The following is a 26780-nucleotide window of genomic DNA, read 5'->3' as shown; positions in this document are numbered from 1 at the left end:
TGGTTTCTCAAACCATCTTCACAGCGATTGCAGTCCTTAAGCCATTGCTAATAAAGGTGTACTGATGTGAACAGCTTGGGGGGTGGGGAGCTATGAAATGCACCAGGTAAAGCACAGCTGCATGCTAAAGCAGTCATATGAACACACCTAAGACTTTTGTAGGCCTTTGTCATGCAGATAACATAGCACGTTTCCAGATAGAGGTTGTTGTTGTTTAGTCGTGTCCGACTCTTCGTGACCCCATGGACCAGAGCATGCCAGGCACTCCTGTCTTCCACTGCCTCCCGCAGTTTGGTCAGACTCATGTTGGTGGTTTCGAGACTAGATGGAGGTACAACCCCGAAATATAATTGAACCAGCCAGCTGACTGTGGATTAAACTGCAGGTCTACATTCCATCCTGAGAACTGGTTTGATGGGACAGATGGTGTCTCGGGGGGGGGGGCGTATAATATGGGCTGTCCTAGATCTAGCTGATCCTCATAGTTGCTATTTAAAAAACCATAATGGTATGTCCCCACACTTTCTCAATTAAAGTTCCATTTTCTAGTTGCAGAAAGTTCTTGGGTCTTTCCAAGACTATTTCTATCTGGCTGTGGAACATGGATAGCTTAGTGCAACACTCTTATGAACCTTTCTGTGTGCAGTTAGCTAATTTGAAGCCTGTAAGAGAGTGTCTATACACAGAAGAGCTTCCTGTTTAAATAGAGGGATAAGTAGAGTACAAGATGACAATTGAAGAAAGGTCATGGCTTCTATTATTTGGTTCAACAAACCAAAATGAGACTTTTCTTATATTATGTCAGCACCATGAGATGTTGTAAATGTTTTGCTGTTGTGTTAGTAAAAGGGTTACATAGTACTGAAAAGCAAAGATTATGTCTATGTTGGTTGTTTCAAATACTGTACCTTTGTAGAGAAAGATTATCTGAGTTTTGATAGCATTGGGGTGTCCCTACAATCTTTTAGATTTTGGTTGTATTTTGTCTGGATTTAGTAGGGCCCTGGGTAGACCAAGGACCCTCAAGGTAGCATATTTATCTCACTTTCTGACAGTTTACGGAGAGATTTGGATTGCTTCATTTACCTCTGTTTTGATTCTGTAATACATTATTAACTTGCTGTGGTCCTTGCTCAAACTCAATGCATATTTATAAGCCTAGCAGTTGCCTGTGGGTGAGCAGTGTTGAAAAAAGTAACAGTGTATGGTTGTTGCTTTGTCTCTCCATATTTGGTGGGACTGAAGCCACCAAAGGCATGTGTTAGGGACTGGCTGGAAGCTGAGGGGTTGTGGCTGGATACTGATAAGTGGGCACTGGGAGAGGGTTGGAGACTGACTTGGATGAAGATATCAGTGATCTGGGGGAGCCTGCAGGACAGAAGAGTGAAGAACCCATGCAGAAAGAGGGAGAAATAAGTAAGCCTGGTGTAGAGTCAGGGGCTTCCACACCTCTTCTTCCTGCCCACAACTCTCCTGCTCCACTGTCTTCCGGGAACAGGAGAGGATTGAAGTCAAAGGTACAGAAACAGATTACTCACAGGTGGAGTCTTCACCTGCTAGTGGACAGCTCAGGTGGGGAAGATACATAAGCTGAGGTGGAGCCTCTGTCTTGTTGCAACTGCCTCATTGGGTGCATACTTGAGCTTTCACGAAGCAAAGATCTGGAATATATGTGTGCATCATACTTGCTCCAAAACAGTCCAAAACAGTCCAAAACAGTCCAAAACAGTCCAAAAGAAGGGCTTCAGATAATGACGACCACAGCAGGGTCGTGCCAGGGTCGTGGCAGGGTTGTGCCAATCCTTTAGGTATTGTGGTCTTGAGCCATTTAAGGCTTTATAGTTCAGAACCAGCACTTCGAGTTGGGCCTGGCAGCCTGTGATACTTGGGTCAGTAGTGGTACTATATACTCAAACCGGTGGCACTCACCCCTAACTTGGACAGCTGCTCCAGAAGGATACCATGGTTGATGGTCTCGAAAGCTGCTGAGAAGTCGAGGAGAATTAACAGGGACACATTTCTCCTGTCTCTCTCCCGGCAGAGGTCACCATCCAGGGCGACCAAAGCAGTTTCTGTGACGAAACTGAAATGGTTCTAGAAAATCAACTTCCTCTAAGAGCAGCTTCTTTCAGTTTCTCAGCTTCATTGTGGAAAAAACTGCCTAGTTTTAATTAGATTAATATTTAGCCTAAATTAAATATTTAGATTAATCTAGTTATTAATTAAATTAACGACCCAATTTATGGGTCCAAAGGAAATTATATAACTGACAGGCATTTAGCAATATGAGTTTGCCTTACTTGCCAAGCAAGAGAGTACCATTGTAGCTATGCCAACACAAACCACATCTATTATGTCAATTATAGCTAAATATATTAATTGTTGAAACATGTTCATTATACACAAGGGAAAGCCTACAAGGAATGTTTGGAAAGGTTTGTGCTAAACTAAGCAGACTTTGCCTCTTCGTAGCTCTACTCTCTCTCTGTATGCCTGCATATTGAGATGCTCTGCCAAGCAGAATCCCGTTATGTTTTCTCCTAATGATACTACCCAACAGAAGGTGACCTGGACACCTTTAAGGTTCAACAGTCCTTTTTTTATTTTACTGTCTCCATAGGTGAGGTATTGAATAAAATATTTTCCTTCAGAACATTTTGTAAATTCTCTAGCAAAACAGCTTCTTTGCTGCTCTTTAAGCTGTCTGCTTCACACATCCGGACTTCCTGTTTCCTCTACTCTTTTACCTGTTTATCCTTATCTGTTTGCACAAAGTTTGCAGGGATGTTATACAGCTTCAGCAGTTTGTGGAGAATTAATTTATTTGTGGAGACATTATATGACATTGGGGGAATGGGTTGAGGGGAAGCAGGTTTGTTGTTTACGAGCACCAAATCAACTTTGACCTCCTTTGTAATGTTTTGTTTTTAAATCTTTAAGATGATATTTTTGTTTCCTGATTACTTACTTACGTTGCTTTGAATATATGTTTTATATTTGAATTTCTTCAGTAATGTTTTGTTCTGGGTTACTTTTATTTGATGTTTTAATGTGTTGTAAACCACTTTGAGATTTTCTCTCCCTTAAAAACATAAAGTGGTATGATAATGATGATGGTGGTGGTGGTGATAATAATTTTTAATTGTGCAACCTGAAATTGCTGGCTTATGATCAGCAATTCAAAATAAATCAAACACCCCTTTGTGATGACCAATTAAACAGACACAAAACAATGAGAAAGCTTTTGAGTATACCGGAATTATTCATCAGCCTAGCCCTAGATCAGTGTTTCCCAACCTTGTGCCTCCAGCTGTTTTCGGACTACAATTCCCATCATTCCTGACCACTGGTCTTGCTAGCTAGGGATGATGGGAATTGTAGTCTCAAAACATCTGGAGGCACAAGGTTGGGAAACACTGCCCTATGATAAGCAAAGAGGGAGAAGTGAGCAAATACTGCTTGCCCCTGCATAGACCTGTAACATCACTTTGGGCTGTTGCCTCTGTATTGTGGGATGCCCTTTGCTGAACCAATCAGTTGCATCAGGTTTCTTGTGAAAGCTTCTCTTTTAGCCCAGGCTTTCCCTGACCCATGAAATTCGCCCCCGTTTTATGTGTTTGAATCGTCTGAATTTCTGCTTTATTCACTTTTATATGTTTTATGCTCTTTTATATTGCTGTCTTACTGCTTCTAGGTTGTGTGTTTTAAAAATATACAGTGTTGTGTATTTTTAAAATATATTGTTTTTTAGACTGCACACTGCTTAGGGATTTTTGAATTATTAAATGGTGCATAAAAAGCTTTTAAATAAAATAAACAGATAGGCCAAAAAAATCATTTTTGTTGCATAGCCATAGAAGAAGCTTGGCTTGTCATGAAGACTGCCTGTGCTTCAGAATTTACCAATGCACAATTTACGTTAATTACATTTCGATACTGTGTGACTATAGAACAAAGGTAGCACACTTACACTGATGCCGTTTCTTTTCTATTTTGTTTCTCTGTGCTACTTGATGCTGACATGTTTTATTATTGCTTGTTTATTTTAGAATTTGTTTCTGGATACATTAGACAGCAACGCAAAATTATTGAAGAAGTTGACTGGTCCTATTCAGGTAAGTGTACTATTTGATATTTTATGACGGTCTGTTATTATAAATAAGCAAACTGTCTTCTTTACAATGCAAACTGAATCAACTGGGTAAAAATGTGCTCCCACATAGATTAAATCTTAGCTACTAAAAGCATGAAGAGATCAGGGAGTGTTTTGTATTTGGTCTTGTACTTAGATTTCACCTTCCTAAAAACAAAACCTGAAGTTCAGTCCCTGAATGTGAAACAAGAGAGGAACTTTCTCATCTCTTCTGCTGGATTCCTTATTGAAAATGAATGAATAACTTTCTAAAGTTGAGTCAGCAGGAGGAGGACCAGGGGAAGAGTGTGAAACAGGTGTGTTTTTTATTGTGAGTACCTGCATGATAGCGATGCAGGTGGCACTGTGGTCTAAACCACTGAACCTCTGGGCTTGCTGATCAGAAGGTCTGCAGTTTGAATCCCCGCGATGGGGTGAGTTCCCGTTGCTCGGTCCCAGCTCCTGCCAACCTAGCAGTTTGAAAGCACATCAAAGTGTGAGTAGATAAATAGGTACCGCTCTGGCGGGAAGGTAAACGGCATTTCCATGCACTGCTCTGGTTTCGGCAGAAGCGGCTTAGTTATTCTGGCCACATGATCCGGAAAAACTGCAGACAAACGTCGGCTCCCTTGGCCAGTAAAGCAATATGAGCACCGCAACCCCAGAGTCGTCCGCAACTGGACTTAATTGTCAGGGGTCCTTTACCTTTTTACCTGCATGATTGTCCATTTACTGCCATAGTTTGGCTTGCTGTGATGGGTGGGCTGGGCCTTTAAGTGCTTCAGTAGTGGTCCAAGTCACCATCCTATAAATCAGAAAGCAGTTAGGCTGATGCTCTATTTCATCTTTTTCTGGAGACATTCACAAAAAAGCTGCAAAGGAAGTGACTAAAGGTAAAGGGACCCCTGACCATTAGGTCCAGTCGTGACCGACTCTTGGGGTTGCAGCGTTCATCTCGTGTTATTGGCCTAGGGAGCCGGCGTACAGCTTCCAGGTCATGTGGCCAGCATGACAAAGCGACTTCTGACGAACCAGAGCAGCACACAGAAATGCCGTTTACTTTCCCGCTGTAGTGGTACCTATTTGTCTACTTGCACTTTGACGTGCTTTCAAACTGCTAGGTTGGCAGGAGCTGGGACCGAGCAACGGGAGCTCACTCTGTCGCTGGGATTCAAACCGCCAACCTTTTGATTGGCAAGCCCAGAGGCTCAGTGGTTTAGACCACAGCGCCAAAGAAGTGACTAAATTAGATTAAAGTCACAGAGTTTGGAGGCCCAATATATTGTTGGGGTGCAGTCATGCTCAAACTGTCTGTGACCTATGTCTTCCTTCCTAATCTTTGTTCTGCATACAAACATGGAAGATAAAAACCCTGCTAAAGAATCATTATAGGTAGGCTTTGCACAGTATATCAACATGCATTCAAGAGAGGAGAAAATTTCCCCTCGGGTCGCAAAGCATTGGCAGATCTGTTTTACAGCTGTTCCTATAGCCTAAGGGCTTCTCCTGCATCTGCAGATCTTTTCGTTTCCTTGGTGTTCAGACCTGCAACTGGATAATATGCAAGGAGATTAACTCATTGTCTACAGTTCTTAAATGATTAAAATTTCTAGACACCTCAGCTGAGGTGTTCAGATAAAAAGCCATCTCTTGGGCATTGCCATTTCCTCTTAGGAGACAAAGATTTCTACGCCTAGCCCAATTAAACTATTATTTTGGACTGGGTATGCCTTTGGAGATTTATTTGTACAAGAAGTCCTTTTGTTTTTATATTTATATCATGTAAATGTGGATATAGTATCTTACAATGTGATTGAAGAGACTTTGAAATTGTGTAAAACATATGATCTTTACATAATCAAGAAATAAGGATGAGAGATTATTATATTGCCTATACATACAATCTCGAAGACCTGCTACTTCCTTTCTGCATCTCTTATTTTCTGCTTGTATTTCTTTTGCCAATTTTTGTTGTCCCTTCTTGCTATCCCCTCAAATAAACCACTGACATTTTCTAAATAGCTTCCTGACTCTGGTAATTGTCCGTTTACATAAGAATTGAAGTTGATAGCACTAGCATCACTATTTCCAGTTGGTTCAGCAACACTTATACTTTGCACCAGACATGGTCATCACTTCACGGATGAGTGGCATTTTAAGCCATGTGTCCACACATATTACTCCAGTGAAATACACAACACTGGCCTAATAATATATTACCTTTGCTAGAAATGCAAATCACTGATAGCTGATAGAGCTATATAGTCCTTCAGTATGCGAGTGACCTCATCAAACTCTTTTGTGTTACCTTATGCATCCTTCCACCTGAAAAGTACAGGTTATGGATGCCTGCCATATATCATCAGGAAAGCTATTTCACAGAACATGGGCATCATAATCCTTTGGTGTGGTGTTTTGCTATTTGAAGCAGGGTTCTGTGTATCTTGAAGGCTCACTCCATAAGCATGCTAAAAGCCTACCAACAAGGGCTGCCTTTCCCCATATGAACTGACCTAGCCACTGCAGTCCTAACCTGAGGCTCTTCATGTTCCTTCTCCATGAGAGTTCCAGAGGGTGGCAACATGAAAATGAGCCTTTTCTGCAGTGCCTCCCTGTTTGTGTAATGTTCTCCCCAAGGAGGCTTGCCTGGCACCTTCATTACATATCTTTAGGCACCACGCAAAAACATTCCTCTTCTCCCAGGCCATTGGCTAATTGAACAAACTGTGGTCTTTTAAACTGGAGGAGGGTATATTGATTTTGTTTGTAACTATGTTATGTATGGTTGTGTTTTTATATTGTAAATCTAATAAATAATAAGAATAATAAAATTATTATCCTATTATAGAAAAGTTGTGGCAGAGCTGAAGTTAACCTCAGTCTCAGCCAAAAACCAAGGGACATAAGAGAAACTCTTCAAGGCTTCTGCAACTGTAATAAAAAGATGTGTTTTCCCATGATTACTGAAACAGTGTAGCTTACACCAGAAGCTTCCTGCTTTCTTATGCAAATGGAATTAAATTTGTCTTTCTTGCTCAGATACAACAGGAGGTCATGCTTAGTTTTTTGCTATTGAAGCAAAAACATTGCCTTTCTTGCCTTGTTTTAATTCAACTGAATACACAGCTGATGTTCATAGAATTGGTACTTTACAACTTGTAGATGCAATCATAACCAGTGGTCTGATAAACTCTTTGAAATTCTACCAAGTGTCAACAACTGATCTTTTTAGGGAAGTGCAGGAAATACCACAAAAGGAGGCCAACCCTTTTAATTCCATGTTACTATATGGCTGCTAGCCAAACCACATGTTTATTGGATTGTGGTGAACTTCTTACAACCTCTTACAACTGTGAATGGTGTTCTCAACCATAAGTGTGTTAGAAGAAAAGCCAACCTTCCAACTCCAAAAGCTGAAAGTCAGCCACCAAGATCCACTTGGTGAAACTGGAAAGTTTCATTTCTTGCAAGTGGAAGTCAAGAGCCTAGGGACATACCAAATCAGAACCGGCCTACCCATGAGGCAAAGTGAGGGGACTCACCCAGGAGCACATTCCGGAACATGTGCATCCTGGTTTTGGGTTTCCAAAAGTTGGATGGTATGCCACCTCTCACACTCTCACATGCACACCATGAACCTGATCTAGGTCATTCATTGTACCCCCAAAGCTGTTGCATAAAAACAACAATAATCACACAAGGCTAATGATATGATCTAGTCTGCCCCGAATACTCTTTAAAAATGCTCTCAGTAAAGGACTTGATTTACAAAAAAATTTATAATATTTTTTATTCATTTTATAAGAAAAACAAAAAAGAAGAAAAAACCCCAAACAATCAAAACATACAAAACAAAAATATTTCTTACAATATCATAACTTCTTCTTTACATCTGTAAATGACTTCCCCCAATCCTCCCCCCTTCTCAATTTCATTTCTACTTATCTTTGGCAGTTTCAAAAAAAATATCCTCTAAACAAAATTCTTTTTTGAAACATTATAAAAGAAATTTAACCTATATCCTAATTCAATGCCAAAAACCTATAATTCCTTCCCTCAGCTACATTATATATGCGACTGGATATAAATGCTACTGGAATAGCAAGCTCAGACCATTTTCAAAGACAAATGTCAAACCTAGACCACGTAAAAAAAACCCAAACCCCGTGTTCAAAACCACCCCACTCAGACGAAAGTGCATGCTGGGAAATAGAAGCCACAAACTGCATATCCATTGGCTACAGACTATCGGTGACATCACAAAATTCCTTGGCAGCCAACTGAAAATGGGCCTTTCGCAGCAACAAGGCTCAGCATTGCCCAGCCAGGAAAACTGACTAGGCCGCAGGGGTTTCCGAGGGGGAGAGATAGAGAGGGGTGGGAAGCTGGGAAATAGAGTGGTCTCCATTGGCTGCAGACTATCGGTGACGTCACAAAATTCTGTGGCAACCAACTGAAAATGGACCTTTCGCAGCAACAAGGCCCAGCATTGCCCAGCAAGGAAAACTGACTAGGCCACAGGGGCCTTTCGCAGCAACAAGGCCCAGCATTGCCCAGCCAGGAAAACTGACTAGGCCACAGGGGTTTCCGAGGGGGAGAGATAGAGAGGGGTGTTGTGACATCATGCAACAGGGGTGAGGAATGGGGGCGCTGAGTGACTTTGGGGAGGATGAATATGTTGGGGCGGGGTGGAGGGATTTCACAGAACACGCATGGGTAGGGGAGTCAGGGTTGGGACAGGGCAAAATTTTACAGAACACGCGTATGGGGGGAATGATTGTATGCTAAATGAAGGGGGACTATGAAGGTGAGGGGACTCTGAAGGGAGACTCTGAAGGTCCATTTAACATGAAAAGGTCCATTTAACACAAAAAGCCACAGCAACACGTGGCATGGCCAGCTAGTATTACAATATTTTTTCAAATAAAATTTGAATTTCTTCCAATCTTCTTCCACTGTCTCTTCTTTCTGGTCGCAGAGTCTCCCAGTCAGTTCGGCAAGTTCCATGAAGTCCATCATCTTCATTTGCCATTCATCTATAGTTGGTATATCTTGACTCTTCCAATTCTTGGCAAGAGGCTGCGGCTGCAGCTGTGGCATACAGAAAGAATGTAATGTCTTTTTTTGGGATTTTTTATATTTTTTATTGGGAATAGTAGGGGGACTTGATTTACAAATAGGCCAGTTATAGACATTCATGCAAATCTATAATTTTATTACAGTCATCATGCAGGACAAAAGAGCAATTCTATGCACTCTACTTGGGAGTAAGCTCCTTTGGGACTTGCTTCTGCTAAAAACAACCACCACCACCATGCATTTCAGACCAGTGAAGCATTTAATTCCCCCGTCTGCCAAACATCCCTGAAATAGTAGTTAGAATATGTTTTCAGTTGTCCACAGTTGTTAAATCATGAAGCAAATTAGGAAGTAGATGTCACTGTCCATTAAGCTAATGAAAACTATGTAAGAATTCTAAGTAATGTAAGTGGATTCTATACTTGCAAAGCAATGATCATCTTTAAAACACCCCTAGCTAGCAGAACAATGGTGGTAGGAGAACCCTGATAACTTTTCATTGTCTTTCAATTTAATTCTGCACAGCAATACAGTACTAATTACATTTTTGAGTGCAACTTTAATCTTTCCTTCTGTCTCACAAAGTGTACCAGAAGTGTTTATTAGATTATCTTAGACAATAATTTGTTTTCAGCGTTTCCCTTTGTTTTAAAACATTTATGTTCTCAGTAGAGAGTTCAGCAGCTTGCTTCCATATTCTAGAAAGCACAAACCTTTTTGCCGGTGATATTCTGTACTTTACCTTCTCTAAAGGTAAAGGGGCCCCTGACCATCAGGTCCAGTCGTGTCCGACTCTGGGGTTGTGGTGCTCATCTCGCTCTATAGGCAGAGGGAGCCAGCGTTTGTCCGCAGACAGCTTCTGGGTCATGTGGCCAGCATGACAAAGCTGCTTCTGGTGAACCAGAGCAGTGCATGGAAACGCTGTTTACCTTCCCGCCGGAGCGGTCCCTATTTATCTACTTGCACTTTGATGTGCTTTCAAACTGCTAGGTGGGCAGGAGCTGGGACCGAGCAACAGGAGCTCACCCCGTTGCAGGGATTCAAACCGCCGACCTTCTGATCAGCAAGCCCTAGACTCTGTGGTTTAACCCACAGCTATATACATATATATATATATATATATATATATATATATATATATATATATATAAGTGAGAATACATTTTTTCACTTTTCCGATGCAAAAGTGTTAATTGTAATATATTAGGAAATAGAAGCGTTAGTTGCTTTGGCTTCAAAGCTATTTATCTGACATATTGGACAAGAGACCTTTGTAGTTAAATGATGCATTATTTATTTATTTATTTATTTAATCCTCACAAAGCATTTAATTTTGAGGAATGATGAATTTGTAAGGCAGCTGCAAAATCATTTTATGCAACATTATCAAGTCTCAGGGCATAGTATAATCTAACTGAGAAGATGATTCACGCATAGTAGATTTTGAAACCATGATAGCACTTGCAGGAAAAATGATCATGTAATAGCGCTACAAAAGTATGAAAGGACACAGTTTTGGTAAAATGAATTTTATGTTTCTGCTCTTGAAAATTTAGTCATAATTCTGAAGGAGCTATTTTAACAAAAATGTGTAAGAGGAGATATAATAGAAACCAAAATAGCTTGAGGCGGAAAGAAAATGTACACTTAGTGTTAGCACAAGAGTTGAGGAGGCGAAGTAAGTAGGTATAAAAGGAGAATTCCTGGATGCCAAGTGCCAAGGTTAGGGCAAGTACTCTTTGGCGAGAGAACCTCAGCAGAGATTTAAAAACACAAGATATGCAGCAAAGTAAAGCATGGAAATATAGGCTGTTAGACTTTTAAAATATCCATTGTGTGTTCCAAACCTCCCCTCTTCCTAGAATAGGGAAAGACTACACATTTTCTGGATAGAAAAATATGTTCCTGCATTTATAAGGTGTTCTTATATGTAAGTTAATAACTTAGAACTCTGTCTTTGCCCATTTTTCTGTACTAGCAGCTGTGGAATATTAGAATTTCTACTTAATTTAAAGACAATTTGTACATGCATGTATAGAATATTGATGAAAGTTATGCTGCTAGTAGTGACACTATATTCTGGAACCATGTATTTGTCTTAAAATGTGAAATTTCATTATGTAGCAAAAGGAAGCACAGAAATTACATTAATTTCATGCTCTGTAGATACTAAGATAATGCTGATTACGTGCGCTGTCTGAGAAAGATGTTCAATAAAAATAACATCTCTGTCTGCTTTATCTCTTATTCTGTGGAACCATCATAACAAATGCTATGATGGAGAAAATGGAAATTTGTAGGTTAATGTGGAAATTGCACAACATGAAAAAATACATTCTAGTGCTTATCTGCTTTCACAATTCTGACAAGCAGGGAATCGATTTGATTAACTGGCTTGGTTCTTTACAACTGTTGATTGCTCAGTTGCCTCAAGCTATTTAATTAACAAATTTCCATTAGAGTATTGCAAAATCCCCATCCTTCCTGCAGTAAAACAACCTTTTCCCTATTTTTTAAAACTTTTGTTGTGTTTTGAAGTTGACCTTTTTTACAAGCCTTTGCAGAGGAAATAACTCAATTAAAAATATTTTTATTTTTTTTTTGCTACATTTGCAAGTATTGGGATGCATTGTTTATTGTAATATGATATTAAATCATTATGTAAGTGTACTTATGACCAAAGAATTCAACAATAGCCATTGGCATCAATTTGGAAAGGACGGGACAGGACAGGACAGGAAAGGAAAGGAAAGGAAAGGACTAATATTAGACTTAACAGATTTGCAGATTTGCAGATGTATAGGCCATGTAAAAATAACAATTCAAGTTAGAGAGTTCATCGTAAGCACCCCTACTTGCAAGTTAGTTCCACTGAAACCATGAGGGCTTACTTACAAACAATGGCGGAGGAAGCCGCTCAGGTACCCAGAGCAGCAAACATGACGTGCACCCTTGGGCGGGGCTTTGCTACATAGCGCACATTCATCGTACGTAGCGATGCCAAACGTGCGCTACGTGTTTTCTGATGCTGGCACTCCAGCGCCGTGTGGATGGTGCTGGGATCCTCTGCTCACGTCTGCAGCCACAAGCAGAGGATCCTAGCACCATCCATATGGCGCTGGAGCGCCGCCACCGCCAAACCGCTGCTCACGCAGCCGTGGTGGAGCACCGCCTTGTCACCCCCGGAGACGTGGCACCGGGAGCGCACTGCCCCCCCCGCCCTCCGTTGCGACGCCACTGCTTACAAACGTGTGTTTTAAGAGGGAGTTTTCATCTAGTACATTCGTCATAAATTTGAGCAATTTTAAAAGATTAAACAAGGCAGAGTGGAGCATATTTCTTTTTTTAGAAAGAAGATAGGGCAAAAAAGTTCTCCAATGTTTTTTTGGATAGTTTTTAAAAATGTGTTACAAGAGAAGAGCAACAAAACAATCAGATTAGCAAATGCTATTGCATTATCTGAATGAATAGTAGGTACATCTCTCTGTCGGTGGTGATATGCTAATTTTTCAAGAGGTTTAGTTTTCACTACAGAAGTTGCCATTTCAGGGGGCACAACAAGGATTGCAAAGGGGGAACACAAACTTATACTCTTTCCCACCTCACCCACCTTGCTACCTGTCACCAGCCTGTGTTCCACCTTCGGCACCATTTTTATTTTATTTTTTAATGTGTAAGAAGAAGAATAATAGTTTGGATTTGATATCCCGCTTTATCACTACCCGAAGGAGTCTCAAAGCGTCTAACATTCTCCTTTCCCTTCCTCCCCTACAACAAACACTGTGAGGTGGGTGGGGCTGAGAGACTTCAGAGAAGTGTGACTAGCCCAAGGTCACCCAGCAGCTGCATGTGGAGGAGCGGAGACGCGAACCCGGATCCCCAGATTACGAGTCTACCACTCTTAACCACTACACCACACTAAGGGCATCATAGTATTACATTGCCATGTAACGTGATTACAACATTGTCTGATTTATCATGATTGTGCCACTGCGAGTAAACCAAGCCTTCCAATTATCCTCATTTTGCAATGGAGAGAAAGCAAGCATCCCATCGCTAAAGCAAGTGAGCCAACCACCCCAGTTGTGTCACACCATGCCGGTGCTTTTTGTTGCAGGCCACAGCAAGGTTTTCTCTGTGATACTAACTTGACTAGCAGAGTGAGTGGAGATGTACATTCAGATTGCATTCTGATTTGCATCCTGCTGAATGTATGCAGATAACAGTGCAGATCGAAGGCATCCTGATTCACATCCCCAGCGACATTTGACTTAGAAGTCATCCCAGAACTGGCCCTACTAAACATCTTCCAATATCATAATTGCCCACTCACATCATAAGGAGCTCATAACCCACCTACTCTCTCTTCTTCTTCTTTTTGTACCAATAATTTTTTATTCAATTATACAACATTACAATAATACAACTATACAACATAAATCCAATACATTGTGACTTCCCTCCTCCCACCAAATGGTAAATTATTTCAATCCTCTCTCGTATTGTCTAAACTAGATACAATCTCAACGATATAGGAGTTATGTCATTACCGCTAGCGTTTTCATTCCCTTGTAGTTTCATTCCCTTAGCATAATCAATGAATTTACTCCATTCTATCCGAAATTTCTCATCGTCCTGATCCCAGACTCTATGGGTTAGTTTGGCCATTTCTATATAGTCTAGTACCTTCATTTGCCACTCTGTTATTGAAGGGATCTCCTGTGTTTTCCATTTCTGGGCAATTAATATTCTAGCACATAACCCACCTACTCTCAGCAGCCAGAAACGTCATAGCCAGGCACTGGAGAGACCTGTCGGGAGTAAGCATGGACCAATGGTACCAAACAGTATGGGGAAAATGCCTTATTAGAAAAACTAACCAATAAACTGAAACTGACAAGGGGACAAACTGACACATGGACCTTCACTCCTGTATGGCTCCCCTTTATCACACACACAGCCCAACAAGACAACATCAAGGATCCGCCAAAAGCATACAAATCAATCTGGCTAACCTGGTTCAGATATACACACTCACCCACCCACCTACAGCCAACCAAAGACAACCAACCACAACCTAGGCCACCCCAACCCCTCTCTCCACCAAGGAAACACAACAAGCAAAAACCCACACATACAATAAGTAGAATAATAGAAACATAGCCACCCGACCCCACTCCACTCACCTTTCCCCCTCCCCCTCTTTTCTTCCTAGCCTAACATTGTATGTAATACTAATGTCTCACAACAAATGAAACTGAATTGTAGAAAACAGAAAGGAAAGGCAAAGGGAAGATGGACTAGTTGCCTTGACAGTGGTGGTGCACCCCTCTTCCTCCTAAGACCTGCAAGCAATTTTTATTTTTACATTCTTTCAAAAGGAGTGTGTGTGTGTGTGTGTGTGTGTGTGTGTGTGTGTGTGTGTGTAAAAAAAAAAATCTTGTGGAAATGTTCATGTCCCTCTTTGGCTCAATAGCCAAAGGTTTATGTGTATAAATTTTGGATGATAGTTGTCAGGCTGATTTAAACAGAAGTATAGCAATGTAGAGGGTGGGGGGGAACTAAAATGTCTGCAGACTTCTCTTGCGACTGCACTTCTGACTATTTATGTCAATCTGTTTTATAGTGAATTTCGTGTTTGCAGAAGATGTATGTCATTATGAAAACTCCCAGGGAGATCAGCAGCTATCATTTACTAGACATATGTCTAACCCGGCATTTGAGCATCATTATAACCTCCCTTGCCTCGTGTTCTGATTTATTGGAGAAAGAGAAGGAGTGCAAGTCACCGCTAGAGACCTGTTCTACTTGGGCTAATAAAATCCCAGCTCACTTGCAATTGTTCCTAAAAATGTACAAGCGACTATCTTATTCCAGTCTCTAGCAGGGGGCCAGGTCTGAAATCCCAGAAGTACATAATAGTAATATGAAATAACACAACAGAGTTTTCACACTAAGTATTGCTAAAATTTACAAATAGAAATATGACTTTAATTCTTAAAGAAACAAGCAACCAATTAGGGCAAATGTTTTATTCTGAACTAGAAACTGCCACTATCTATTCTCAGGAGTCTGCATATTTTCCAGATAACAATGCTGGAAGTGTTTTTGTCTCACAAACTAGACACCCTAGTAACTGGTCAGCTCCATTTACCGGTAGCAATAAGAACTTCACAATTATAGAGCCAATGCACTTAGTCATAGCTAGGGTATTATGTACAAAATTCAAAAGAGAAATATTATTCCGCTAAAGCATGGAATATGTCTGTTTTCTACTATGTAGAAGGATTTTTCTTTCAAAACTGCTTTTATAAATAAATAAAATAAGAAAATCCTGGGCCATATGCAGTTGCTGTCCCATGCTGTAGATTCATTTCTCATTTCAGCATTTGTACTGATCGCTAAGACAATATCACTTTGCAAGCTGTGTGTTGATGTCACCTCTTATTTTTTAAAAAAATGTATCAAAAAATTAATTTGATGGTAGGTTAATCAGCACCTTAGGTGTAATATTGCTTTAGCAAACTTTATAAAACAATGCCTCAGGAAATCCATACGTATTTACTTGAATTTAAGGTTCACTATATTCTATGAGACTTATTTCCAGGAATACACAGGATTATAGCCGTAACCTATTAAATCTCCTACAATACAATAGCATCGGGCATTTACAGATATGCACTGGTGTTCCCTGGAACTGCTTCCCTCCATGCACCAACTCAATGAACATTTTCAGTCCTGCTATCACAATCAACAGGCAAAAGGAGTTGTAAGCTTTGGAGGGTTCATTAAGACTGAATCCATTTTGCTTTATGAACCTGCCATTGTGCTTTGTCCCATTAGAATATTTGTAGAACAGATGTTGTTGTTGTATGCCATGGGCATTACTGTTGTGTTGGTGGAGGCAATTATCTTGAACATCCCTTATATCTGATCGGGGGTGGACTTTGGTAATATGGCACTCGGCGTTAGGCCAAAATTTGGTGCTCCCAAATGGATGTTGTCAAGTATGGATCTTTTCAATTTTGCACCCCTTTGCCTTGGCACCCTGCGGGAGGGGGGATGCCAGCACCACCCTAAATCTGGCACTGGTCTGATTTTATCTGATCAGCTTTCTATCACGGAAATAATTGGTCGGCCAGATGCACAGACTCTTAAGCAGTCGCAGAAGGTTAAAACAGAGGTTACATGCACATTTGTGTGCAGTGTGTCATAATTGCATTGTATTTTTTAATTGGAAAGTGCTTATCTTTTTTTTAATTAAAAAGCCTTTCATATAAAACAGGTAATGAAGAAAGAGAGCTAATAGGTGTGTGGTGGCTGTCCAATGCTGTTGTTTTTTCCACTCGGCACCACATGAATGACTCTCTGCCGGCTGGGAAGAAATGCAATGTTCTCCTGGCTCTTAGGGTTAATTCCCATGAGTCTTACATGGCTGACTTGGAGAACAGGCAGGGAGGCGCATAGATAAGACTTTCAGGGATGTGGAGGAGCTGCTCTACTACCATATGGATAACTCTTCTGCTGTGATAGAAAATGAGGGTCTTGTGTTGGAAGAACATAATAGGCAAGAGCATGAGAATGGCTCGTTTAATAGTCCAAGAAGGAGCTGAGTACAACAGCACTCTCCCCACTTGTGATTCCCAACAACTAGAGTGGAGGTAGAATGTAGCCATCATGACTAAGTAGCCATTGGCAACCCTATCCTCCACGAATTTGTCTAGATCTTCTTTTAAAGCATCCCAAATTGGTATCCATCACTATTTCTTGTGGGTGTGAATGAACTACGTGCTGTGTGAACATGTGCTTTCTTTTCTCTGTCCTGAATCTTCCTACATTCAGCTTCAATCATTGTCCATGAGTTCTAGAGCTATGAAAGAGGGAGAACAAAATGATCCCTTGGAGGGGACCTATTTTGAGGGTGATTAAATACCTTTCACGCCAAGGATATTCTTTTAGGGCTAAGGGCTTGAAAGTTTATCTTTGGTTTGAAAGGATGCCTGTGCTTTAAGGTTGTTGCAGCAATGGGCATGAATTCTGGTTTGTGTTCTGCTGAATGGAACTGGAGACAGGCTCGGGCTCCCTCAGTTTGATGGTGTTTGAACCTTCCTTGTCCTACCTCCCTAGGCCCCAAGGGCCTTACATCTTAACACCTCTTTGTGTCCCAGAACCCCTGGCAGGAAACTAAAGCGCTGCACATATTGGGGAGCATCCATTTCTCTCTCTCTCTCTCTCTTTTAAAAAAACCTACCACCTGCCTGTTCCTAAATAAATTATCTTTATGATTATGTCGCAAACTAGCACATTCTCCAAATCTGAACTGGCCAGTTTTCAATTACAGAGCAATTGAAATGAAATGGACAAGTGGTTCCAGAGACACAGGTAGCCTCAGTGACTGGCAGTGCCTTTTCCCAGCTGCATCTGGTCCAAAAGCAATGCAATGGTCATTCCTGGATGGGGACAGCATGGCCACAGTGGTTCAGGCATTGGCGCCTTCAAGATTAGATTGCTGCAATGCATCCCCTTATGCTTGATTTGGAAGCAGCAGTTAGTGCAAAATGCTGCAGCCTGGTTTCTGACAGGAGTCACACCCTGTCAGCATATAATACATCTGCATAGATTTCTGCACTTGCCCATTTGCTACCTGGCCAGGTTCAAGATGTTACAGTTAGTATATATATATATATATATATATATATATATATATATATATATATAAACACCCTTAATGTATTGGGACCAGTTTACCTGCAGGATTTTCTTAGCCCATATGCACCCCCTCAACCACTTCAACCTGTGGAACTGACACAATTACAGGTGCAACATAAAACTTGTTCCACGCTTCTAGGAAATCAATCTTTTTAGTGTGGCTGCCTACTGACATCAGGCAGGAAGCTTCACTGTATTCTATTTGATGCCTGCTTAAAACATTTTTGTTTATTCAAGCCTATCCAGGCATGTAGAAGTTACAGTAGTAACTTCAGAAGTTTAAAAAGAAATTCAGAGTTAGAAAGATATAACTACTGTTGCTTTTACTCTTCTTGAATGTGTCAAAGTGTCTGTTTTTAATTGGTTATTTTATATTTTTGGAGCTGTTTAGAGGTTTTCTTGGAACCAAATTAGATAAATAAGGTTTCAGGGTAGTGTGCAATGAGCAAGTGAAGTACTTTTCATTATCCTAACCCATGAGTATAGCCAAGTGAGCTTTGTAAATTCACAACTTAGATACAGGGCACTGGAGCCAAAACAAAGGTTGTGAAGAAGAGTTGGATACTCCTTATTTGTTTAAACTTACCAACATTTAAATTATTCAATTTATCATTCAAATTTGCATTTCAGACATAACATGTTGCTATGATTGGTATGCTGCACTAATAGCAATAAAAAATACTTAGATCCGTCTATTTCTGCTTTAATGCATATGATTGTGATGGTTTTAGCTATTTGTTATGGTTGTGCAAATGATGGAGGAAAATACCGTACTTCGTTTGTCTAGATGCTCAGTTTTGCCAACTGCTGTGACAATCAGAAGTAGGGATTTATTATGTTTTTTAAAAAAAGTTTTTCAACTGCTGTTCATGCTTCCTGGCATATGCACTACTTGATTAATTCATCATAGCCGGAAGTCTTAGCTCTTTCATGAGTAGCACCTTTTGAAACACTTTTCTTTCATCCTTCCTGGAATTTAGTGACAGTATGCAAAGATCAGCAGTTCTGTCGTATGCTACAGGGCAACAGAAAGACTTTGTGCTTTTCCATTAGTCACCAAGAGAGGTCTTACCCTCTTTGAAATCTGAATCTTCGGAAACTATGCTAGCTTTTCTGTTAGATACAAAATTGCATATTGATGCGTCTGGTCACCTTTTCATGCTTTCTGTTCATAGAGGGTTTTTTTTGCAAATGAATTGCTTCTCATCTTTTTCCAGCTGAATCAATGCAGCTTTCCATGTGTTGCCTTTCAGTTAGGTCTACCTTTTTCTGTGCATGTACATGAGCAAATGATTTGGAGTGCTCCGATATCTTCTTTTGGATTGGTTTAAACTGCGCTTTCCTTGAAGTTCCATTGTATGCAACAGAACTTGCACACCATTAAACTGAAACATCTTATGTTTTCCGTGTTCCTAAATGCGTTTATTTGGAGCCTCCAAAACAACTTCTCCTTGGTGTTCTTCCTGAGCACCTTCTCCAGACTGACCCTAGGAGCCAATCTTCAGTGGCTGACTCACCTCCTTTCACTCTGAATAGCTCAAATCAGCACAAAGGGTGAGAAGACTCCTTTCTCAATAGCTAAAACAGTGATGGGCAACCTTTTGAGCTTGGTGTGTCAAAATTCGCCAAAAAAACGAGCATAACTTGGGTGGTGTGTCACTTTGAGAAAAAAACCATAATTTCACGATATTTATAGGTTAAATAACAAAAATGTATAATTGTAATATATAACTGTATTTAATAAACCAAAAACTAATTATTTAACCAAACCAAACCAAAAACCCCTTATTTATTACAAAGTGCCCAGAGTTGTTGAGCTTTTTGGGGGGAGCTGCTGACCAAAGTTTTGGAGGTTTTTTTGGGGGTGCAAAAGTTGCTTTGCTTTTTGGGGGGGTGCCCCAAAGCTACTGCGCTTTTTGGGGGGGGAAGAGAACAGAAATAAAGGATGAATAATACTTTCGCTAGAACTAACACGCAACATAGACATAGTCTGCCAAAGCGCCAAAAAACCAGCACAGAATGGGTTAAAAATGAACACTGTTACACCCAATCATAGTCTGCCAAAGCGCCAGAGAAAACAGCACAGAAAGGGTTAAAAACCAATCTCTGGCTACCAGCAACAACAACAACAACTAAAAAGAATCCGGGTTTTAACAGCGGAGACAAGCTGTAGGAGGAGCGGGAGAACAAATGGGGGGAAAACAACAACAACAACAGCGTGAATGGACTGATGGGGCACGTGCCAGCAATGAGGGCTCTGCGTGTCACATCTGACACGTGTGTCATAGGTTTGCCATCACTGAGCTAAAAAGATGCCCTTTTGTGCTGATTGGGCACCTCTAGGATGCAAGAGACAGGTACCTTGCTGGAGAAATAGTAACAGGCATTTTACCTTCTGTAACCCTAGACCACTACACCTCTGGGGCAGGCAAGGCAGGCAGCCACTAGTCCCCTATCACAAGCACACACACCCAAACCTCTGCTGTCTTCATTCATTCCAGGTAACACTAATTCTTCCCTGTGCCTCTTTTCCTGGAACTATGCGGCTTGGAACAATTGCCACAGAAAAGAGGAGTGAATGTTACATTTTGTTGGGAAGGTCTGGGGCCCTGTCTTGAGGCCAACAGCAATCTGAAGACAAAATGATGAAGACAAAGATTGGTGCCTAAATGAATGGTGCAACAAGACTTTTTAAAGTGTTGATCCTTGGAGGGTGATCATACTCCAGTTCAGGCAGTGAAATGACTTGGGTTGGTGCAGCAAACTTAAGTTGAGAATTGTCCCGGGCACTATGTGTGTGTGTGTGTGTGTGTGTGTGTGTGTCCTTTATTAGTAGTTCAACTAAAAATACATACATATTCAACTAAATACATATTCAACTAAAAATACATACCAACAAGATATGCAATAGAAAATTATTTGTAGAGTTACAATACATCAATTTTCATAAAAAGAGAAAAGAAAGAAAGAAAGAAAGAAAGAAAGAAAGAAAGAAAGAAAGAAAAAGAAGAAGAAGAAGAAGAAGAAGAAGAAGAAGAAGAAGAAGAAGAAGAAGAAGAAGAAGAAGAAGAAGAAGAAGAAGAAGAAAGGTTAACTGATAAGGGGAATGGAAAAAAGGAAGAGAAGAGAAAGAAGAAGTCCCTGGCACAATCTTAGTTGCCGGTGATGTAGAGCATAAAGTGGGGTTGATGTTTGACATAGAAGTTTAGCATGTTGGCAACAAGTAGCTGTTTTCAGTCTTTCTATAACTTACTAACACATCTTTTAACATGGTTTCCCATCCAAGTACTAACCAGGCCTGATCCTACTTAGCTTCCGAAATCAGACGAGGTTGAGCGTGTTCAGGGTAGTATGGCCACAGACCTCTTTTACCATGGTTGAAATAAACTTAATTGCTTATTTAATCAATATATATTTATTGCACAGTAAAAAGTGATACTTTAAAAATCCAGTTCTACAGTATAGTCAACTCACTTCAAAAAAAACATTAAAACAGCAAGCAATAATTATCACCTCTACAATCTAATAACTCATTATTCAGAACTTATGTTATATTTATGTCACTCTTCAAAAGAGCAGCATGATTTTTTTCTGACCAATTGACTGTTCATAATGATCTGGAATCTTTAATTAGTAACAGCTGGCCTTATTTCTCAGTTGAGGTTAAAGATAAGAGATGCTGAAATGTCATATCTAATTTAAAATTTTCTGTTTTTAATTTTTAAGGTGGCATATGGCTACTGATATAATAGTTTTGAACTGCAGTGGAACTTCAGTGCACTTATAACCTAAGGACACAACATGGAATGTAATAAATCATAGTTTAAGCCCATAAAAATGAACGTGATTTGGCAAGTTAGAATATTTTTTTTCCTAAATAGTAACTGTTTCTTGTGTTATTTGTTCCATAGTAATTTGACTTTGTTTTGTTTTTTACCTTTTTTGTTTTAATAGTAACAACTTTGTTGGGGTTTGGGGTCAGTTACCCACAGTCTGGGATAGCAGCATTCCCTCCCCCTCCACCCTGTGCCTTGTCCTACACTCTCAGACCATTGAGGGTCCTTTACCTTCAAGGTGCTTCTAAATATTTATTGAAAGCTGCAGGGTAATTGCTGCAAAGTATCTATTGCTCACTGGAAGGACAGATCGTGAAGCTGAGGCTCCAATACTTTGGCCACCTCATGAGAAGAGAAGACTCCCTGGAAAAGACCCTGATGTTGGGAAAGATTGAGGGCACAAGGAGAAGGGGATGACAGAGGACGAGATGGTTGGACAGTGTTCTCAAAGCTATGAACATGAGTCTGACCAAACTGCGGGAGGCAGTGCCTGGCATGTTCTGGTCCATGGGGTTACGAAGAGTCAGACACGACTAAACAACTAAACAACAACATCTACTGAAAAGCATATAGGAAAAAAAAAAGTATGGCACACTATCAAGAGCTGTTTCCATAACAAAAGTAGTTCCCAAAACCCTGAGCAGGACAGCAAGGAGGAAGCCAGAGAAGCCTCTCTAGGAAAGGAGTTCCAATGCCTGAAAGCAGCCACCAAGAAGGCCCTCTCCTGCATCCCCACCCAATATGCTTGTGAGGGTTGTAGGACTGAGAAAAGGGCTTCCCCCAAAGATCTCTGAGTTTTGGGAGGTTTTCATGGGAGTATATGTTCCTTCTTATGGCCAAATAGATTCACAACCAGCATTTTGTATTGTGCCCAGAAACAGACTGGTAGCCAGAGAAGTTGTTGTAACAAGGGAGTTGTGTGCTCCATGCAACCAGCCAATAGATTTTCAAAGTGAGGTAACTAAGGCACATGTCACTGCGGAATAAGCACAGCTGGTGAACTAGCTTTCACTATACAAATGCACTCTTGGCTACTGCAGAAACCCAGGTATCTAGGTTCAGGGCAGAATCCTGGAGCACACCGAAACTGCAAACCTCTGGCTTTTCACAGGGAATGTAACTCCACCCTGCACAGGCTGAATCCCTGTTCTGCCTTTCAACTGACCTGTAGCACTTTGATTTTTGTCTGGATTGAGTTTCAGTTTGTTCACCCTCATCCAGATGACAGGCACTTGTTTAAATTGAGATAGCTTTCTGGGATTTAGTTGGAAAGGAGAAATATTGTGTCTGGCAAGGAAAAGCTGTAGCTTGTTGGAGGGTGAATGATAGCCAGCTACAATAGGAAAGGTACTGGCTAGAAAAGGCATGACCAAACTTGGCCCTCCAGATGTTTTGGGACAACTCCCATCATCCCTAGCTATCAGGACCAGTGGTCAGGGGTGATGACCACAGTCCCAAAACAACTGGAGAGCCAAGTTTGGTCATGCCTGGACTAGAAGGACAGCTGGGGGAACTTGTATGGATCATTCAAACCAGATATTGGTAACAGTACAGAAAGGCTCCTGCCTCATTAAGAGGCTAATATCTGCAACAGCTATAGAACATCAGAGTCTTTTTCAGCAATATAGAGATAATTGGTTCTAATGAGCAGTGTAAATTTTAGGCAATCAACCCATGTGAGATTGACCATTCCCTTCCATAAAGTGCAATTTTTCATTTCACATAAGAAAAGGAATGTGTTTACTTAACAGATTACCATTTTCACATGGAGAAGATTTGCGAGCAGTTATTTGCAGGAGTTGTGGATGTTTTCTTGGAGCTATTATAAACATTCAGAATGATATATTATCCAAATAACAGCTCTTATCACTGCATCATTCGGACTACCGTAATATATTTATCCAAATAACAGCTCTTATCCCTGCATCAATGCTATTCCATGGATGCAATGACTGCAGAAAGCCATGTTAAGCAATGTTACCCCACAGCAAACATTCCTCCCACCCCCTTTTCATTTTTTGCCATTTAAGACATTTGAAAAAGACATACAGTGCAACACCATATGCAACATTCACAAAACTCTTGTCATTTTTGTGTTTTTATATTGTAAAATTCCCTGCACTCCTCGTATGAAGGGCAGAATAATGATGATGATGATGTTTGGAGATGTTTCAAAATTAAAATATTCCTCTTGGAAACCAGGGACCCAAGCCCTGTACTCTCAGCAAGTAAATCTGAAAGGAATCCCACAGAACTGCTAATTAGCTGTTACTATTCCAGATATTCATTTGCATGCTTGTATTGAACCACAAGTCAACCTGCAGAATCAAAGGCAGAAACAAGGAGGTCAAGAATGCTAGGCTAGAAGCTCTTCGTGTTAGCTTCACACAAGAAGCAAGTTTATGATGTGATAGAGCATTCATATGTGCTATTCTACCACAGATGCTTTGAGATGATGCAGCCTTTAATAGGGGACAAAACTGGTCTATAATGTAAGTAGGTTTTCCTGAATGGGGGTTGATGCACATTGTATTGTAAACAGTGATTTGTTGTTGCTTTCATATAAAACCAAGTGCTTTCATACAAGTTGATTTAGGTTGCTTACCTGTATTGTTTTGATGTTTAGGAGCATTAAATCAAACAAACTGGGGGAAGAAACATCCAGCATGCAATGGTGCCAAGCAATCGCCTATTAATATTGATGAGGATCTAACTCAAGTAAATGTGAATCTTAAGGAGCTGAAATTCCAAGGCTGGGAAAAAGAATCAGCAGAAGACACTTTAATCTACAATACAGGCAAAACAGGTACAAATTTCACATCTCCTTTTTTTGATTTATTTAATGTTTTGATTTAACCGTTTTGCACTTTAGTATTTTAAAAACCTCTTGTTTCGTTTTCTTTCTTTTAATCATCTTCAAGTTTGGGTTTTTGCAATTATGAGGAAGACAGCTGGCAGTAAGAGTCAAGCATCAAGTCAAGAGGACTCAAAGGGAAATCATATGCATTGATAAAAATAGCCCTAGAAATAGCATAATTGCTGTAATCCATTAATGCATACTTACTGAAAATAAAGATTTAAGTATTTTCCACATAATAATTATTGACTGTTAATACCTACACTTGACATGCTGCTATGCTAATGTTTTCACAACTACACAGCTAGTGTTTTCAAAGAGCAATTTATAAAGGCTATTATGTTTGAGCAATCATTTTATACGAACCCCTCACTTATGTGTAGGACTGGAATTTCAAAGAAAAGCCATTACTAATTGAACAGCTGCTGCCAGCTACAAAGGTTTTCACACAGGTTTACTATGGAAAGGCGCTAGTGAACCACCTGAATTGAGATCTGGAGGAGGCTGTCTACTGCAATTTGCTGTCTGTCTGAATGTGCAGTGTATCATTCCTCTAGATTTTCCAGGAGAGTTGTGATATCTTGTACAGTCTTGGATATAAATAAATTGCCCTGCATGCTACGGGGCTTTGAACTGTTTCTCAGGCAGCAATTTCCATGCTGAATTACCTGATAACACATCGCATTGGAAACTGAAAGGTATTTCCAAAACAATTTGTAGAATGCCATTGGGGTTCTGTTGATCAAAGGACAAAAATCAAAGTCCTGCTGGGCATGATTAAGCTATTGGGTGCACCAAAAAATATCTCTTGATCCCAGACACAGAATTCCTTACATTTATATTAATACTGCTTTTAATAGTTAAACTTTGGGTGGATTGACTCAATGCATTTAAAGCACATCCACCACACATTTAAAGCACATGACTTCCCCCCAAAGCTTCCTGCAGTTTGTTAAGGGTGACTAGAAAGTCTAGCTCTGTGAGGTGGAAACTAGAGTTCCTCATATTCTTTGGGGGAAGTCATGTGCTTTGGATGTGCTTTGAATGTACAGTCATACCTTGGATCTCAAATGCCTTGGCTCCCGAACAAATCGGCTCCCAAACGATCGAAACCCAGAAGTGAGTGTTTTCAAATGGTTTTCAAACATTCTTTTGGAACCGGAACTTCCGGCGCAGATTCCGCGGGTTCTGAATGGCTGCAGGAGCTTCCTGCAGCCAATCAGAAGCTGCATTTTGGTTTCCGAACGTTTTGGAAGTCAAACAGACTTCCGGAACGGATTTCGTTTGACTTCCGAGGTACGACTGTACCTGTCCTCATTTTGATCTGTCCTCATTTTGCAATGCTAAATTGTTTTCTCTTCCATCCTACAAGAATACTATATGAAACTATATAACTATGAAACAGTGGAATTTGGATTGTTTTTCCTCTTAGAGGGATTTCCAAACAACTTTCGAAAGAAACAATAAATTTGTGCTGTTGCTAATATGAAGCTGGTTTATATTTGCTAGTTGGGGAAATATTCTTGAGATCTCCTTTAGTTTTCCATTTGAGAGCTCAAAATAGTTAGAAAGAACCAGTAAAAGAACTGGAACCAGTAAAGCAAAGGATTGCATTCATGCAGATACCAGCGTTGTTGTTTCAGTGCACAGAGAAAGTGTGTATGTGGTGCATGCTCACACAAGCATTTCTTTGGTTATGGAAAGGATGAAAGTAAAATTATTGCTCAACCTTGAGTTTCATCTTAAGACTCTTGGTCCATCATCAAGCTGTTAGCACTAGAATTCTGTATTTACAGCAAGGAATTTTCTCATTCTGCCTCCTGGAGATGCTAGAATATCCACAGTCCACAATAGGCTCAATATTTATTGGGTTGGATCAAGGCAAGCAAGGTGGTCCTAACAATGTTGACTCATAATTAAATCATATTGAATTCAGTGGAGCTTACTCCCAGGTAAAGTGGGGTTTGCAGTTAGTTGAACTTCGCTCTCATTGCATCCATGGAATATCTCAAAAATGACTTTAAGCGCAATCCAAACCTTGGCTACTGTCTGGCAGGAACCAAGAGAGCAGCAAGACTACCACAGAGTCCCCACCACACATGTCTACTGGGGCAGAAAGTTGGGAAGCCGGAAATAGCTTCACCGGCTTGGAGCTGCAGACTTGGAA

The 26780-nt window shown here is 40.4% G+C and overlaps 1 protein-coding gene across 5 annotated transcripts in view; it reads left to right on the top strand.

The window, feature by feature from the left end:
- The window catches only part of PTPRZ1 (protein tyrosine phosphatase receptor type Z1), a 112924-nt gene that overhangs the window by 25900 nt on the left and 60244 nt on the right, over window positions 1-26780 (top strand). For all 5 annotated transcript variants that reach the window (XM_035126984.2, XM_035126983.2, XM_035126982.2 and 2 more), the window contains exons 2-3: window positions 4050-4115; window positions 24383-24562. In XM_035126984.2, the coding sequence (XP_034982875.2) occupies window positions 4050-4115; window positions 24383-24562 (246 nt within the window). The remainder of the gene's footprint in view (window positions 1-4049; window positions 4116-24382; window positions 24563-26780) is intronic.

Source organism: Zootoca vivipara, chromosome 10 (assembly GCF_963506605.1).
Source record: "Zootoca vivipara chromosome 10, rZooViv1.1, whole genome shotgun sequence".
Lineage (NCBI taxonomy): Eukaryota > Metazoa > Chordata > Lepidosauria > Squamata > Lacertidae > Zootoca > Zootoca vivipara.
This window is presented reverse-complemented; position numbering and strand designations above follow the sequence as displayed.